Source organism: Corapipo altera, unplaced genomic scaffold, assembly GCF_003945725.1.
Source record: "Corapipo altera isolate COAL_440 unplaced genomic scaffold, ASM394572v1 45, whole genome shotgun sequence".
Taxonomy (NCBI): domain Eukaryota; kingdom Metazoa; phylum Chordata; class Aves; order Passeriformes; family Pipridae; genus Corapipo; species Corapipo altera.
Window position 1 is genome coordinate 15317647 of NW_020884877.1, and position 18969 is coordinate 15336615.

At 37.6% G+C, this 18969-nt stretch overlaps 1 protein-coding gene across 2 annotated transcripts in view; it reads left to right on the forward strand.

Moving 5' to 3' along the window:
* Positions 1-18969, forward strand: part of STK39 (serine/threonine kinase 39) — a 79447-nt gene that overhangs the window by 16649 nt on the left and 43829 nt on the right. The window contains exons 1-10 of one of the 2 annotated variants that reach the window (XM_027637224.1): positions 3362-3473; positions 4278-4398; positions 8426-8534; positions 9843-9984; positions 12083-12138; positions 13737-13846; positions 13948-14049; positions 14242-14375; positions 17633-17681; positions 17788-17853. In XM_027637224.1, the coding sequence (XP_027493025.1) occupies positions 8441-8534; positions 9843-9984; positions 12083-12138; positions 13737-13846; positions 13948-14049; positions 14242-14375; positions 17633-17681; positions 17788-17853 (753 nt within the window). In that variant the 5' untranslated portion in view covers positions 3362-3473; positions 4278-4398; positions 8426-8440. Of the gene's footprint in view, positions 1-3360; positions 3474-4277; positions 4399-8425; positions 8535-9842; positions 9985-12082; positions 12139-13736; positions 13847-13947; positions 14050-14241; positions 14376-17632; positions 17682-17787; positions 17854-18969 lie in introns of those variants that run through there. The other variant, XM_027637223.1, reaches the window with a different exon arrangement.

The following is an 18969-nucleotide window of genomic DNA, read 5'->3' on the forward strand; positions in this document are numbered from 1 at the left end:
GTTAAAAAAAAAGAGAAAAAATTTCTTTATGTCAGATTTAGAACAACCTGTAGGAACGTTTTCAGATAAGCTTAAATCTTGGATAATTTGTGGAGTTTTTATGAGTTTTATGTGAAGTATGTAAGTGGAATGCAGAAAACTGCTTTTTGGTTATGTCCTTTCAGAAGAGTGTGGCTATATGTGGAAGGTCTTTTTAAGGTTTCTGTTGTGTGAATCCAAATAGTTACAGCAATTCTAATGGCTCTGTTGCACTGAGGGCAGGAGAGTAGGGAGTGCATGAAGGGGCAGGTTGTCTCTAAGGGCATACTTGCACTAGAGGGAAGGATGGCAGCAAATACATGAGGACAAGATGAAACACTCTGACCGGTTGTCTGTTGTGTAACAGGAGTAGCAGGCATCTTGATGTGGACTGGAATTGCATTATTTCCCTGCTATCTTTTGAAATTGGCAAAGAGAACTTGTCTGTAGCAGAATGACTTTTCCAGTAGTGGAAAAAACCTGTTGTTTGTACAAACCTGCTTGAGTCTGACCACTGGTAATCCTTTTGTTTTGTTCTTCTCCAGGAGACAACTGGATGCAAAGGCTTCTTGGTTTATCCAACCTGAGCTTTCTTTATACATATATATATATAATTTCATACCAGTTTCCTAAATAGAGACTGGATGCTAGAACCTGTCTGTGCTTTGGTTGTGGCGTAGTTAGTATTCTCTGCTGTGAGGGTTTTGGGAGACTTTTAATGCTCAGCATACCTGAAGTCCTACCTTCTGACAAGGAACGGTTGACTGTAATCTATTCTATGCAATCATTTTCTGTGATCCTAATTTGTTATGCTAAATAGTTGTCTGTGACAATTCAGTTTCACTGTATGATAATGTATGACTTCTGTAGTCTGTTATCTCTCAACTGAATGCTTGTGTGGGTAGTCTGGTTTCTAAAAGCTACTGTGGAACATTTCACGCTTCTACTTGTTTGGTAGACATCTCTTTATTGACACAAAAGGAGTCTTCTGACCAGATGTGGAAGCTGCACGTTTTCCTTTTCTCTATCCCTGGTTGTTCACCTTGTAAGCCAGAGGAGAGGAAAACATCTTTTAAGAGGAAGGAGGCATACTGCTACTTAGTGCCTGGCTCTTCCTTCAGTACTTCAGACTGCATTTTTGAGTGAGTTTTATATGTATGTAGGTCCCACTGAGAATGCAGACTGCACAAATCGTCTTTACTGTCAAAATGCTGTATTGTGTAGAGTATTCAGAAAGCAGGAGAAAGAAGAAACCAGGTATATTGGCCTTATTCTAAACCTAGAAAGTTTTTTGCTTTGCCAGTACATCACGTTCATGAGGTGAAGAACATCCCATTGCAAGTCATCTCTGTCTGAGGAGAAAACATGGAAAAATGTACTATTTTTGTAACTTTATTTTTCCAAAATGTTTTGAAGTGTTACTTACTGTCATTTAACTTGAGGAAGCAGTCAAGATTTCATCCTGGCATTGGGTGAATAGTTTTTCTGTGTACTTTTTCTGTTTGTCTTTTATGTGGCCTTATAAATCTATTTTGAAAATGATCTTGGATGTTTCCTGCATGTAGACAAAACTACTGGCATAGATGAAAAAGACACATAAGGAAAATCTCAATCCTTGTTCCTGTATATGTAATAGCTAAAAATTTGGTTTCTTTACCCTGCTTCAACCTATAGTTGTGTAATCAAAGTAACAATGTCTACTGAGGAATTCAATAAAGTGATGTTGATGAGTCTTACCCGAGCTGAATTGTGCTGACTTGGTGGTTCCTTCCTTGGGACGCCTTATTTAATTTTTAAAATCTCTTAATTCTTTTATTACTTACACTATTGGAATTTTTAAAGGCTTTGTTCTATAAGCAGACAGAACAGGACATGTCAATATTTGTCTGTGACCACATCCTGCAAAAACATGACTAGTTAGTCCTGTTGAAACTTTTTTTTGAAGATGAGCTCAGAATTTTATCATGAAATTCATAAACAGTTAAAAAGCTTTGTGATTTGAGTGAAAACATCATGTGAACCAACAATACATGAAAATAGCTAAGCAAATAGCAATTAAAACAGGGACAATAACTTTCAGTCATGAGGTATTGTTGGTGCTGTTTTCAGATGTGCAGAGGGAAAAGCTCTCAATTGTTCTTAAGTCGGCTGGTAACTGAATCCACGTTTGTAGAGCTTGACAACAAAAGGCTTTTTGTTCACAATTTGTATTCATCTAGGACTTGCCAAATAAATAGAATGTAGTGTATAAGCAGGCCAATATAACGTTGCTCAAATGACTTATCAGAAATCCATAATTTATAATAAAATATTTAGAATAGCAGGTAGAAGCTACTTGGAGGATTTTAGATTTCTACATGGATGAGCATGATGTAATTACTGTGAGGAAGCACACACTGCTGTATTTGATGGGGCAGCAAGATGTGCAATGTGAGCAAAACTCTTCCTCAATATTACTTACAATCATTTCATTAATTTAGTGAGGCAATACTGACTGGGGCAACGCTGGTGGGTGCTTAATAAAAGAAGCAACGAGACCTTTTACTTTTGTTGTTCACAAATAAAGCATACTAAAGAAAATTATTCTATTCCTTTCTCCCAGATTTGTTCAATTCCCCCAGGCTTTATTATCAGCATAGTTGTGGTGTGGCTGTATGTGATTTGCATGCCAAGTAAGCGTGACTGACTTTCTCTTATGGGCCATTCAGTGACCTCCATCTTCTCAGTGGTGATGTGATACTTGTGCTTCCCATGCTCTTTATGAGAATCAGCATGCTTTTCGTAGGATGTTACTCTAATCACGATGAATGAGCAGGAACACTGGTGGAACTGTGGAAGATTTGGCATATACAGTTTTTCTGATGTTTTTCTGTTCATTGCATAGTGGGGAAAAAAACCTGGTTAAACAGGGACTGACTTGAAAGAACACATAGAAATAACATTTGATAAAGCACACTCCCCACCCCAGTGTGTAAGGCTTTTAAATTGTATCATCTGTGGAGGTCATGTTCTTGATTGAACAACTGTGTCTATAGACAAAAGTGTAGTGGTTCCCAAACTATGAAATGCGTTGGGGTGGTGGTTGTGTCTTGAAAAATGAACACATCATTTTAAGTTGTTGACTTCAGAATTTTTTGTGGAGTATGGAACAGAAGCTTTGAGGTTTTTCTTTTCCATCTGAGAAGAAAAGTGTCTTGCCTAGTGGAAAGGTATGCATGTGGGGAAAGCACTGCAAAAGGATAAACAGCAGATTTGAAGTTCTTTGTCAGTTGATGTTTCTATGTTGGTCACTGGTTTAGACTCCTGTTGTATTAAGACTGTTCCTTCTGTGCTCTTTTTCAGGTAGCGGTGCTACAGCAGTTGTCCAGGCAGCGCTGTGCAAACCCAGGCAAGAACGTGTAGCAATAAAGAGGATCAACTTAGAAAAATGCCAAACCAGTATGGATGAATTACTTGTAAGTAAATCGGGTAGCAATATATTACGCGGAGACTTACCTTCTGGTTTGGTTTTGTTTTTTCCTTGGTCGAAGAGTGAGGGTAGAATTTTATGCAGGATGTAAAGGAAGGATTTGAAAATAATCTGGAAGACTTTTTACCCTTCCCTAAAAATATAATTTACTAATGTGTATTTTCTAGTGTCACAAAAACAAGATCTGTAAACTTGAATCCCAGCTTGGGATAACTGTGGGAAGACCCTAACCCCTTGTTTTCTAGAGACTCAGTTTTTAAGAGATTACTGTCTGGTTGTCTGTTTTTTCTTAATACTGAGGAAAGATGCATTTTCCTTCTGTTAAACGCTGATTAAAAAAATGAGGGTAAAATTTGGTAGGTCTCCTTAAAACGTCTAAACCACCAAAACATGTTGGATTATTTTGTGATGATAACTTTCAAGGAGATAAGGAGGAATGGCTACATTTCCATCTACATAGGGAAACTCGTGTTAAAGCTATTAGTACACATTTGTCCCATAGGCCATAAGAAGCTGTTTGAGGAATGCTGTTTGTTTGGGCCACTGATCAGGGAAGAAAAAGACCTGTAAGAGGCCCTTTGTAAAGGAACTGCAGGAGTTTTTACTCTACACTGGTTATGGCAATCCAGACAAAGTCACAAAGAACTGTTAAAATCCAAAACCTATTGCTTTCTAGTGCTCCTAGTTAGGTGCTTATAAGACTAATGCATATTTATATATAGGCAGCATAACAAGATTTTAAGGACACAAAACCATTCTAAAAGTGAGAACACTCTCTTCTGTTCCACAGGTTATACTACTGCCTAGAGACTGTGGGCTTTTTCTAATGCAGAAATTCCTGCCTCTGAAGGAAATGATCTCCTCAGCAGGGAATTGCCAGTGCAAAAGATATCTTGAATTTGATACAGAGGGTATGGTCCGTCCAGTTTCTTCAGATAAAATGGCTTTTTTACAGTGGAGGACCCAAAATGCTCTTCCCCTGGTGATTGATGGCATTCACCTTCAGTTTATGTGACAGCTTGTATGCGACATTGTTGTGTTTTTTAAGAGGATTGTACTAGTGGAAGTTGCTTCTGGGGTAGTGAGAATTCTGTCAACTAAAAACTCGAAAGATAAATTCTGAACTGTGTTTAAAAAGAGAACAGCCCAAGGTGAGATGCTATGCATGATGTATTAACATCTACAGTCCACAAAGAACATTTCTATAAAAAGATAAATACTAATAATTGTAACATAAAGTGGTTTAAATTGGATCTTTTTAGTTAGAATTTGAACTAATAATGGGAATTAAGAATTAAAAAGTTACAACAAATAAAATCAGACAAAACTGCCAAAAATCTGCAAGAGAGATTCATGTGGTCTAGAGAAATGACTGCAGTTAGTTACCAGCTTGTTCAAAGTTACCTAACCAAGTGCTTGAGTGTCTTTACTGTTGACGTGTCTCCACTGTCTGTCAAATGAGGCAGTAGGTCTAGAATTTTTGGTCCCATATTGCTTTCTTTTGGTACAAAGACAACTGTCCATACCATCTTTTTTATTTTTTAACATAAGTCAATTTCTGCTTTTCTGTGCTCAGGATTTTTATTTCTTTTATTTGTTGATCTGTTTTGATCTGAACATAAATTCTGGTTTTCCCAGTTCCTGGTTAGCAGAGTTTAAAAAGTGCATGCACACATGTGCATGCATACACATACGTAATTAGCTTTTCTCTGTGAGGGTCAGTATACTTGCTCTGACTCAGTTCTAATAGAGATTTAAAAATTTTATTTAAAAAATAGATATGTTTTTCTGGAAAGGGGCATCACTGACCTTCAAAACTCTTGTTACAACTGTACTAATATTTTTATTTCAATTGATAGCATTTAGAGTGCTGTTGCGTTTTTGGGAGATTTTGAGTCTAAAAATTTTGAATCTAATCAGTTTCTGATCACTCATTTTCCCGATGAAACAGTTTTTATTGGCACAGGGATGTTCTAAAACTGTCTGCGCTCTGAACACGCTGTTTTGTAAAATGCTGGTGCTGAGTGCTTACGGATGGTGTGCATGGGCACCCTTCAGGAATTCTCAGCTGTGTGGCCTTCAGAGAAGTGGAAATGCAGCAACCCTGGTGCCCACGTAAGCAGACTTAGGATTTGGGCCAGTGTCAATTAAAATAGAAAGGCAGCGTGAGAGGGAGTTTAAATAATACTAAGGTTACACAAACTGCCAAACTCCTGAAATTTGATACTCTGTTTCCTGCAATATCCTGTGTTCTCACTATTGTAAGCTAAGTGTAACTTAACCCCACGAGCCAAGGAAAAGGTTCCTGTCCTTAGTACTGTCCTGACTGGGTATCTTCCCCATCCTCTTACCTCCATTTTTTTTTAAAAACAATCAAACCCTCAAAACTACAAGACAAACAGTATTCTGCAGAATGGTTGTTTGATTGAACAGTGTTTCTAGGCTGTTGGTGTTTCTGTTCTGGATAGCCCTTGGAGGCAGCCTCTCTGGAGGAGCCTCATGCCTGTTAGGGGCCATGCCTGGGTGCCGGTGGAGTAGCCCCTGGGCAAGCACCTGCGAACGGTGGCACCTGCCCAGTCACTGGGAGTGGGACAGGCCCTGTGGGCACTGCAGCCGAGCACTGAAAGGAGCCGTCCTGCAGTTGCTCATTAACTGTGTCACCCACCTGCCCTGAGGCCGACAGACATTTTTGTGCAGCTGCTCAGTGAAACTGTATCAGGAATAACCTGGCCAAAATAGGTTAGCTTTTAACCTGGGCATATTGCCTGGTGCAGTGCACAAATGCTCGTGCTAGTGCAAGGCAGGGAGAAGCAGGGGGATGAGGGAGAGACTGAAATTGCTGTTACGGATTTGGTACTGTTGAATGTTTAAGGTGACGTGAATGCGAAGGAGGTTCCGGATTGTTCTCCTGGATGTTCTGTTGCAAGTTGTTCCTCTGGCAGCATATTTTAGGTGAATTCTTTTCTCTCTTATCTGTGCATATCAAGGGCCTCAAACAAATAACTGAATTTTATGAAGGCTTACCATTCTGTGTGTGATAGGGGCTTTCTAGTACTGCAGGTCTGAAATTAATTCTCTCCTGACTAAAATTTCAGCCCTTATCTCTCATGGAGTCCTTTCTGTTTGTTTATTTTTGTTTTGCAAGGAGTCTTTGAAAAAAGTCACCAAAGCTGAGACACAAGGTGCCTTTGGCCATGACTACTGTGGTAGCTCAGTTTTTGCCCACAAGTTGATACAGGTAGATAAAATATTCAAAGCACTTTTCAGTTAAAATAGTGAAGCTTATCTCAGTCAATTAGTTACATTTCTACATTATTAATGTGTGAGAAAAAATAGGTAAGGTGCATTTTTCTCAGTAGTGGCAGGTGGACTTTTTGAACTATTGTTGTATTACCAGCATAGGAAAATAATAAAACAGTGTAAGAAATGAAATAGTAATCAGGAGTAGGAGAGTTACAGTTCATTTGGAATGGGTAGCTGAGTTAAGAACCTGAGACAGTGATTTGATGTGTGTTTAAGACGGAAATGTACCCCACATGTCTGTCTTCTGTTTTCCACCTACTACCTTCCAGGGGAATGAGGGGAGCTGTCTTGCAAATTACTCTTGTTATTCAGTCTCATTGACTCATTATCCAAGCATTCTTCCTTCTGTGGTCCAGGACTCAGAAGTTGCCTAAGGAGGAGGGCTTTGGACAACAGGACAAGCTGAAATGTGTCTCAAACTACAGCCTGACTTTAATAGTCGCCAGCAAGCATAATGAGATTAAATCACAGTCTTTAATACATATAATTAACTTTTTATTAGAAAGCAGCTGTGATTTCAAGTGCATTGCAAATAACAAAAAACCTCTTTCAAACATTTGCTAAATTGAAGTTGGAAGTTGAAAATGGCATTTGTGGCAGTTTTAATCAACCTAAGTGGGACCTGCACAGTGCCTGCCTTGCACAAGTGCTGGTGAGTCAAAGTGTAACACAGGTCCACCTCAAAGCAGTTGCTTTTCATGGAGGAAGGAGAGGTGGAAGAGTTTGTTTTTGGGCTGGATTGGCTCCCTGACTGGCTCATCTCCAGGACCATGTTCTCTAGCACCGGGGATGGATCAGAGTTTGTGGCCAAAGGTGGAGTGGGAGAAGTAGGGTTGTGGGAGCTCAAGTTGGTGTGAGGCCAAACTCTCCAGTACATGTTCCTATGTAAAGGATTGGCAGAACAATGAGAGCTGCCAGAAAGGTGGTACAGAACAAATATGTGAAAGTGTGAATAGAAAAGGGACTCTGCTTGAATTAACAGATACAAGGCTGTCATTCTTAATGTGTACAGCTGTGGCACGTCATAGATGGTGTTACTTGGTAGTGCCACATTGTGCATCTGTTGTTAACTGTAGGCTCCTCTAGTCAGTTGTTTCCTCTGACTTTTGGTCTGTAACATTGCTTTTTCTCCATTTCTGTTTGATTGCGTGGCTCTGGTGTCCACCTGTCCATCTCACAGTAGCTGAGCCACTGGTGCTGTGTCCTTTGTATGACAGCTTCCTTTCTCCTTTACCACCTGCTCCCATTCTACTCTTTGTATCCCTTTTGAACAGGAAAGGCAGTAAATTTTGATCTTGCCCTGCATTTTGTTGTCCAGCCTGTACCCACACCTTCAGCTCTTGGAGACTACTTATTCTTCATTGCTTACTGTGAATTTGGAACTTTAAAGTAATATCTTTGCTGTTCTCAGAAGAAAAGTGATGTAGCTCTGCCTGTATCTCCTGGCCAAAGCAATAATGTTTTTTTTTCTTGCATGCAGATCTATAGGTAAATTGAAATGTTTTAATGTCATGATGCATATTCTGTATATACTTTAGTTCTGTTATAGTATTTCACTTTGGAAATTAAACTGTCTCTCTGTGCAATCAAAACTGATAGCTGGCTCTGTTATGTTGGGCTTTTTATTTCTTACAGAAAGAAATTCAAGCAATGAGTCAATGCAATCACCCCAATGTGGTGACCTATTACACATCTTTTGTGGTGAAGGATGAACTTTGGCTGGTTATGAAGCTGTTGAGTGGGGGTAAGTTACTGGTTTTACTTGTTCAGCTGCAAGGAAATAGAATTTTTTTTTCCGAATGTACCTTCTTTGAGTTAATTCACCTAAACAAAGTAATCAGAGGGGGTAGATATTATATAGGATGAACCTTGAGATGTAGGCGTGTTATAGCATGAATGTGCAAGCTGAAAATGTTTGTGTATGTGTATTTATAGTACAGGCTAAGAATTACTGAGATAAGGTAGTTACATCAGCAGAATTTAATTTTTGTTCTGAATCAACATATCAAAAATCTCTATTAAGGCTGTGTAGGGAAAACTGGTGAGAATTAAGTCAGTTCTGTAAGCGAGGCCTTTTTTTGAGTTTCTCTAGAATTCACTCTATTTTTGTAAAAATGCATATGTTTCTGAATTCATAAAGAGTGTTACTCATTCCTTATTCAAGGAAAATTCATCCTAGGACAAGTATTACACATGTTGCATCCTTCTTCTTGCTTAAACTAACAAAACACTTACTGCAGTTTTTTATCATGATGGTTAATGGGATAAAATACTTATTTGGTTCTGGGAGAGGAGAAAGGGGATGAATGTGCTTCTAGCTTAGGAAAGAGAGACTCCAAATTAAGATGTGATGGTCCTGGTTGTTGCATGATGTCCTTCAAGATTAGTCTTGATGGCAGCAGACTACTGCACCATGATGCTAGAAAGCAAGGATGGGAAATGCTCGTAACACTTGTTACGTCACATTGATTGAATTGGTCAGTGCGATCAAAAGCAAGCATAGAACACGAGATAAACCAGTGATTCATGACAGGAATTTTGTATGAGCTGTTGAATAATGCTTGGTTAAAACCAAAATGTTTCTATTGAATGCCTTGAAATTTATAATAACTGAAGTTCAATGTCAAACTGTATCACTGGGAACATTGTCATCATGTGTTTGCAGAGAATATCTTCTTCCAACCTTGCAGCTGTGTGTCTACATTTTGAACACAAGAACCATAATCTAAGCTGGATAATAAACCGTTGCAGTATGTGTCTGTTTAAATGTGAAGTACTCCTGAATTTTAAATAAGTGGTTACTTAGCAAGATGTTAGCATATTTTTCTAATGGATCATTAAGTGTTTTTGACAAAAAGCAGTGCTCTGTGTCTCATTTGAACAAGTTAGCGGTGTGCTTTATTCTACCAACTAGTTACATGAAGTATTTATATGTACATGCAAAGATTTAAATTGTGGAGCATAGAAAGACTGAAGAAATACAACTTTCTTAAGAATTTGATATGATAATGCTTTGTATTTGCTTTTTTTCCTTCCTGGTTCTGCAATACAGGTTCAATGCTTGATATAATAAAGTATATTGTCAACAGAGGAGAGCACAAAAGCGGTGTGCTTGAAGAACCCATAATAGCAACAATTCTTAAAGAAGTTTTGGAGGGCCTAGACTATTTACACAGGAATGGACAAATACACAGGTAGGAGCATATACATAGTGAAAAGCATTTTCCACATTGACTGTGTAGTTTGTTGCCACTTTTGTCAGCTGCAGTGGCCTGGCTAAGCAAACTGTGTTGCCTCTGTCACATACTCTTAAATGCGATCGGTAATTATCAGATGATAATGCTGGAGCAGATGCTGCAATCTTAATTGCAGTTTGTCACTAATAAGTACTTGCCTGGTCTTTATGCTGTGTGTCTCTCTTCTAGTTGGGATAGGCCTGTGCTGCAATAAGAATGCCAGAACTGGGGTCTGTACTCCTGTGCCTGTTGATGCTCCAATATCTAATCTGATTCTAATTTATGTGATATGTTTTGTAACTTGGTTATTCTGTTGCACAGTAAAACCTGTAATCTTGGGTGCTTAGGCACTCCTGTACAAATGTGAAATTATTTTTTTCCTGGTAATCAGTAAACATCTGTTACAACTCTACTGATCTTTTTTCATGACCACATGTGAAGCCGAGTATGGTACTATGAAACTACATCTTTGTGTGCATGCATCTAGTGATTGCTCTCTTCTGTATATTCTCTTTACATGCCTTGCACCATGTGAATTGTGCGATCCCTTGGGGTGGTGTATACGTATCTGCTGAAAGAACCCAGAGGTTGCTCTCACTGTTTGGTTGTTGGAAGTGCTGTACTCTGACCTTGCTAATTAATTTTACTGTAGTGAATTTGTCTTTTAAGGAAGGTGTCTGCGGTGGATTCTCTCTTTCAAGCATTAGCCTATTATAATTACACAAAAACCAGATTCACTGCAAACAGGACTCTGAGAATGGAGGTAGTGCAGATATAGCACAGTAATTGTTCTTTGTGTACTTCTTATGTCTCCTCTTATAAGTGAACTGCTTCTGATGTAAATCAAGAGCTATTTCCTCCTTTTGCAGAGGGAAAATTGAGATAAATGGAGAAATAAAGAACAATTATCTTGACTTCTGGTCTCGAATGCCGAAGATCTGCCTCAAACCTTAATTCATAGTCTTCTGTTAAGCTGATATTGTTGTGAAATGCACATTCATGAGCTTTAAGGATAACAGGATTCTTTGAGGTCAGACTTGGGAATTCCCCTCATCTCTTCGTAAAGTACATTAAAAAATATAAAAAGAGAGATATCTCTTTGTTACATTTCTCCATTTTTATAAAATCATCTGTAAACTGCCATACTGCAGAAGTCCTGTTAAAGATGATACAGTGTCCTTCTTTTTCCGATGTACATTGTAGGTGAAAGCTGTGGTATAATTCAGTGAATACTGTGTCAGGTGGAATTTGCTAGTTGGAGATGTTTACAAAATTATTCAGAGATTTTGTTTTGTTGTTTCAATACATTCTTGTTTATATATATATATAGGGAAACAGATTATGTTACCTTTCAGTAGTGATGCATTAAGAATGGAATGCATGTTTCTATAAGAAAAATAACCAAACCAAAACAACCACAGAGGTTTCTTCTTAACATTATGTGGAATAGTGTGTTAAATGGATATAGTTGACACTTTAGTTCATGCTGAATTTTTGACACAGTCAGTACCAAGTAACTTTTCATCACTGTACCCCGTAGCAAAATATGGCTGCTATTCCTGAGCTTTAATAGTTTAATTGGATAGAAGTGTATAGTACATTTACCTTTCTTGAAGGTGGGTGTCTTCTCTGAAGAGGTCAAAGAGGGAAAACTTTTTTTTAACTTTTCTTTTTCAGTAGTGATGCAGTTGGATGTGACAAAGCATTAATTCTTGGTTTACAGCTCTGAAAGCTCTCTGTTGGTGAGAATATACTTATGAAAGGTGGTAAAGTAGACTTTGGACCTAAATATTTATCTTCTTAAAATCTATCCCTGAATTTGTTCATTTTATGCTAAAGCTGAATCCAGGTCTTTCTATACATGAGAATTTGTGGGAGTTTGAGTTCTGCGCTGTGTTCTATTGTTATTCAGTTACATTTTATACTTCAGTTTCTTTTTCCTGCGTTTTAAATTTGAAAGTGGTATCTTGTAAAACTATTCAGTGTGCAATGTTTATTTGTTTACATAAACGTGCACATATGTACTTTCATGCTAACCCCTGTTTGTACATTCTAGAGATTTGAAGGCTGGCAACATTCTTCTGGGTGAGGATGGCTCTGTACAAATAGCAGGTAATGGCAGTTGTAGAGTAATGGATAAATAAAAGAAAAAGGTAATTGCAGCTGGATCAAGGACAATAGATACAAGTTTTTCTGTTGACTTTTAACTGTTTCTTTTGGAGTGCTGTAGCCACAAGTTACCCAGTTACGGATTTCAGGATTCTTGGTTAATGATGTGTGATTCAGAAATTATTCAGTGTTTCTCTGTGTCCTATCAAATGTATAAGGAAACTGGTAACAAGTCATATTTCTATTAATTTCATTTATTTCTGCAAATAATTATAATAATTCTTGAGGATCCAAAAATCTGTATGTACTGCACTTCATAAGGACCTTGGCTATAAGTTAACTAGTCACTGAGATGCATGAGATATATCCCACTGAGAATTACTTTTGGCATATCTGCCATTTGTCTTGCCAATGGCATCAGTTGAATACAGTTTAGCATCTTAAATATCCCCTGATGGTGTTGATGTGCTTCCTGAGTGGTAGTCTGTAAGAATCAAATGATTTGGTCTCATAAAAGCTTCAGTACTGAGAAAGGCTCATGTCCCATCTCTCAAGTTAGTATGAGATTATCTGGAAAGCAGAGTGAGGAGGTGGTGATACCTGCCAACTCTCTCAGCATACTGCCAGGCCTTTCACAGTTTATAGCCGGTGACCGAGTGTTGAAAGCTGTGTGTTTAGCAGTCCTTGGTAATAAAACTGGCTGTAGACAGAAGTTGTATTTTTTGTATAAATGATGCTTTCAAAGTACCATGTAAACATGTATTTTGAGGGTTTTAATATGCCAGTGTAAAATAATAACAAAACTACATTTTCTGTAGTTACTGGTTTTTTTTTTCAACCTTAAAATCAGGTAACAATAAGAAAGCAATAGGAAAATTAAAAATTGAAGTAAGTCTACAGTAAACTACTGTATTTCAGTATAACTGGATTGTAAGTAGTACAGTTGAAAATATTCTTCATATAGCTCCATTGAAAATTGACAGTATTTCTCCATACATTGGTAACATGCTTTTTCTTCTGCTTATAGCCCAGTCTCTCCCATACCGCTGTCGCTGGCGTAGTAACCAGTTTACGGAACACTGAGCCTTTTTTTTTTTTTGGCATTTGGAAAAAGCTATTTGTGTCCTGGTCTACTATTAAATATATATTATTGATGACTTTACTGTTGATCTTTGGTTTGTTAAATCTCCAGAAATATTTAAATTGCATATAATATTCCCACTTGTTCAAATCACATTCAGATTTAGTAGCTGTCAGAAGTAGCTTCTTGTCTTTGAACAACAGCAGATGCAAACTTTGGCTTAAAGTGCATATTTGAAAACCTTAAGTGACAGATGTTCTGAAATCCTTTGTAACCTTATTCAGGAAGACACGTACTAGGAGCTTGAACTTGAGGGTATTGTAGTGCAGATCTCCCAAATAAAACTGTATCTTCTATTTCATAGCATTTCATGAACAGTGTGTCGTGGAACAAAGGTCAGCTCTACAGTGGAGAGTTTCTATAAGTATACTGTTATGAACTGACTTAATTTCTAAAATGTAAAACTTTTGCTTTGTTATTGGTAGTTTAACAGATTTTGAATTTTTTTCCTCCTTCCCAGATTTTGGTGTTAGTGCATTTTTAGCAACTGGAGGTGATGTTACTCGTAATAAAGTAAGGAAAACATTTGTTGGTACTCCCTGTTGGATGGCCCCTGAAGTAATGGAGCAGGTATTTCTAATGTTAAACAAAAAATTGAAAACATTTTCAGTGTTTTATTTTTGGAACTTGAGACATTATCACCTTGGTTTTCCTTTCTGATTCTGTTTCAGGTGCGAGGTTACGACTTCAAGGCCGATATGTGGAGTTTTGGGATAACAGCCATTGAGTTAGCAACTGGAGCAGCACCTTATCACAAGTACCCTCCTATGAAAGTAACAATCACTTTGTATTACTTAATGCTGTTGGCTGTATTATTAATGCTGCTAGATAGCTAGTACTACTTCATTTTCAATAGCAACTCAAGATATCTAAATAGATGTATTCTGTGGAGTATTTATTTTCTTGTAATTTCTGTGTTTGGAATTGGTTTTGCTTACAACACCTCTTTTTTGGATTTATTTTAGGTGTTAATGCTGACGCTTCAAAATGACCCTCCCACTTTAGAGACAGGTGTAGAGGACAAGGAGATGACGAAGAAGTATGGCAAATCTTTTAGAAAACTAATCTCATTATGCCTTCAAAAAGATCCTTCCAAAAGGTAGGTGACTATTGCCATGTACAGTAGAATTTTTTTGTTTTAAATATATAGTCTTCTTTAAGTTACAGTGACATAATTTTTTAAGTGTATGATTTGAATTTTGTAAATAGCAGCCTTCAGTCATCTTCATCTGGGGAGAAGAAATTGCCTCCTAATGATGCCTTACGTTTTCTTCTTCTGGGTTGTTAACCTAATGTATTTATAGGTAAACATACTATTGAATTAAACTCTGATCAAATGCAAGTCCTTGCTCTACATCTTAATTTCTCGTCTGAGACAAGATATAAATCTTGATACAGTCTAACAAGACTGTTCAGATTGATCAGCAGTACTGTAGGTAACCAAACATATCAGTCTCTTGGCTTCAAGAAGAAATTATAAATAATTCTATGTTGATTTTTCTCATTTTGTGACATAAACTTAGTGTTGCCTTATTTTCCAGAGAAAATTACTTTTTAAGATAAATTTAGTTTTTACTGTGAAGTTAGTGGCTCCAAGCTTGTTGAGTTTCCTTCAGGTGTGTGTGGGCAATTGCACATCATAGCATCTTTGCAATTTGTTCTTTGTTCTTGCTATGTTTTGTGGATGGGACAACCAAGATGATGAAAGTATTAATTTATTCATCCTTTATTCATTTTTCTGCAGACCATTTTTGTAGGCTTCTTTTGCTGAAGAGTTGTAGGAAGCCCATTCTAATTAACATTATTTCTTAAGGCATTTAATATATCACTGTTTTGTAGAGTTTCAGAGCTAGTATATTTTTGGAGAAAGATTGTTCTGAGAGAGCAATCCTGATTGTGTGTGTGTGTCTCTTATGGTGTGTACTTCTTTTCACTGATGTTGTGCTAATCTAAGTCCAGGATGTTGTTGTAGGGCATCAAGTCAAAAAGGTGACAACAGGCATACTAGAGAAAAAGTATAATCAGGAAAAAAATCTTTATTCTTGAAATACTTGACATTTTTTATTTCACTCAAGGATCATTTGTGTACTGTTTTCAGATTCCCAAACCCCTTACACTTGTTGATCTTAGTAGCAAGTCCTGATGTTTTAAGCTTAGTGCTAGAGTTTGGCTGCTTACAGATAAGCATGAAACGTGCTCTGTGTAATCAAGCTTCTTTTAGCTTCCAGTGTTCAGCAATTTTTAGGGCAAGATTAAATGGGTATGAAATCATGAGAAGTAAATAAAATGGGTTTTCCTTGTCTCCTTGAGCACATAATGCTGAGGTACCTGACCTGTAGCTATGACATTAGCATTGAAACACTAGTGTTTAAGGTAATTATGCTAATTTATGAAAACACATGCAATATCTTCATACTCAGGATTGCCTTGAATTGAGCAATATGACCAGCAGATAGATGCTCAGAACTGTGTACCAGTTACTCTATACCGGTATAGAGCGAGTATTCTTATATTGGGGGTCCTCTCCATTTTTCTATGTTTCTCACGAGCCAGGATGTAGTTTTGCATGGAGATACCTCCAACAGCTGTGTCAGTTGTGGGAGAAGTGCCTTCTCTTTGTGGCAAATTCTAGGACTGGCGTTGCACTGTTGTTGTCTCAGACTGTGGTGTTTTTCTTTTGGGGATCTGCGTGTGAGTGTTTCTCTCTCTCCCCAGTGCCAAGGATGCTGCTCACAGTCCTCAGCTGCAATTCACTGCCACAGGCTGGGTGGAAAAACAGGGCCAGAAAGCATGTCCAGACTGGTTCAGAAGTGTCTGGCATAATTAATGGTAGAGGAATGGAGAACAGTAGTTTGGATAAAACTTTACTAAAATCTAGCTTTTAACTGTGCTTAGCCCTGTTATGAGATGTGATGGTACTGGCTCACTGTAATTTGAGAAAGAACTTCAAAACTTTGACACAGAAGCTGATTTTTCTTTTTAATTGTTTCTCTTCCTTTTTTGCTCATCCAAGATATATATGTGATTTACTGCCAAGTCTGGTGGTCTCCACAGGACCATTAATGAGAACTCGTTTACTGTAAAGTTTGGCGTTTTGGAGAAGAAAAAAACCTCCATACTCTATGAAACCTACTGTCTGTGTCTAAATTGAATGCTTTTTGTTAATGTCAAGGGTTGATGCGTTATTTCTAGCAGGAGTGAATTGATATGTACATATAGACTACTTACTACTCCTTTTTTTGTCACTTATTTTTCAGATATGTCCTCAAAGCAATAGACTAGTTCAGATTTTAGATTTTTTTGGTTTTGGGACTGGAATTTTCCAAATTGAAGCTTTCCGCTATCTTAACTAGTTTGTGCGATATTCCATCTCTTGCTTGAATTAAAATGGAAAATGGGAGCAGATGTTGCTACTGTTCATTTGGAAGTGATGAATCTTGAGGATTGTGACTTCCCTAAATTTAGCTCTGTCAAAATTACTCTTGGATGGTTGTATGGGCTTCTCATGAAACGATGAAAAGAACATGGAGGATTTCATTTCATCCCAGGAGATGCTTTGTTTTCTCTCCAGAGTCTGCTTCAGTACTAGAGTCTGCCTTTGGCTAGATAAGTAGCTTTTTTGATCCCTGAAGCTAGGGGAGACAAAATCTGCTGTTGGAATCACTTTGGTAGCTCTGAGATTGTGATTATCTGTTGAAAATGTCAAAAATATAAACTTAATGATGATGAGAAGAACCAAACTTGAACAGAACTGCAAGTAAAAATGAAATGTCTCAGTTTTGACATTACGACTGTTGCTTTGATTTGTATTTGTCCATTTGACTGGAAGATGCTCCTGATGACTCTCTTTGGTTTATGCATCATGTTAATCGTGTCAGTATAGTTTCTTTTGAATACCTGCTGAAATCAGTCAAGTTAAAGAATGACAGTAGCAGGTATTGATGCTGCTCTTTGGAAAACGTAATTATGCTTTTATTGCTGTGGAGCAAAGTTTTAGTTGCATTTGTAGAGTCACTTGGGGAACTGACTTTTTTTGTGTGTGTTTTGTTTTTTGTTTGTTTTAAAGGTAAAATGCACTTGCACTTGTGTTGAACAAAAAAAGGGGGGAAATTGGCAGCTTGAGAGACTGATTTTTTTTTCTCTTTTTTTTGGTATTTTTACCGTAGAGAGGCTTAATTTTTTTCATGTGTGGTAAGTGAGTTTGTGTGAATTAATTCAGTAGCTATTATCATTCATTCCCCATTCATACAGTACTAATTCAAAAGTATTAGAGACGTACCATTTAACTAACGTCTTGTACTGTATTCACTGAGAGGGGTCTTTGTTTTCTGTTCTAATTTATTATTGATCTTTCAGGCCCACAGCAGCAGAACTTTTAAAATGCAAATTTTTCCAGAAAGCCAAGGTAAAACGTTTAACCCTACGAGTAAATTTTGCTCTGCCTTAAAATCTATGTGAAATTTCTGCTTTCCTCATATTGATTTTTAACTTAACAAATGTTGGTTTTGCAGAATAGAGAATACCTGATTGAAAAGCTTCTCACTAGAACACCTAATATAGCACAAAGAGCAAAAAAGGTGAGTATATTCACATCTTTTTCTTGACTGGTGTGGAAGAGAAAGCAGGGACTCTTTAATTGCCCTACCTTTTTAGTTGACTGACTGAGCCATTCATTTAATGCAGTCCTTCAAATATGGTGACTGTTGAATGACTGTTTTCTACAGCCTTGCTTTTTCTAGGAAGCCACGAGGCATTTTGACTTCCTTTCTGGCTTGTCAAAATGATACATGATGTTTTTCTTACATAATATGATTTTTTAACACTTTTGGAAAGCTACAGGTGAAGTAGTTGTAGAATAAAAAGGTGATCTGTAAGCATAAAGGTTCATAAACTGCAGAATTCTTGTCTTCACTGGTACTTAGAGAAAAGGTGAAGACACTATAAATGGTATTTATTGAGGACTGCCTGGTTCTTTTGATTATTTCAGTTGTTATTCTCAAATGTACATAAGTCAGGTCCAAACTCTGCAAGAGTGCTTCTGAGTTACTCAGACCAGTGGAGTCTTATTCCATGGGTGGTGGAGTTAAACCCACAGCATATGGTGGTATTTCTGTGGTGCCTTTGGCACTTGTATAAATAAGCTTAGCAAGTCATGTGCAGCAGAACACAAAAAATAATAATTCTTGATAGGTAAGTATTTAAAAACCTTTAAGTGTGAAGCAAACTACTGTTCATAAGAACTAAGAAATAGGAATGAATGTAGAATCCTCCTTGTGTGTGAGAAATTATGGAACTCCCTTTTCCCCTTTCTGTTGTGACTGAACTCACATGTCTCTTCAGTATGAGGAACCTGCTCAGAGACTGCTGTGCCTCTGCAGCTGACAGGGCAGTGTGCCAAGTCCAGCTTTCTAAAAGCAGGCTTTCTGGGAGGATGTTTTGAGGAGGGCATTTCAAAAAAGGAACTGTTTCAGGCTTTGTTGGCACATCAGTTAGACTTCAGCTGCCTGGTCTGGCGTTTGGGGGATGCTCTGTTGTCTTTGAGAATTACCACTTTGGTGTAATTCTACAACACTGAAATGTTCTAACAGCTGGTGGCTCATACTTGGAAGAGGCAGTCAGCAAGATTTGAATGCTATGAGTTCTTTCTAATCTTCTTTTAGATGGAAGTTATTGTGGGAAATTGTTGGCAGCGG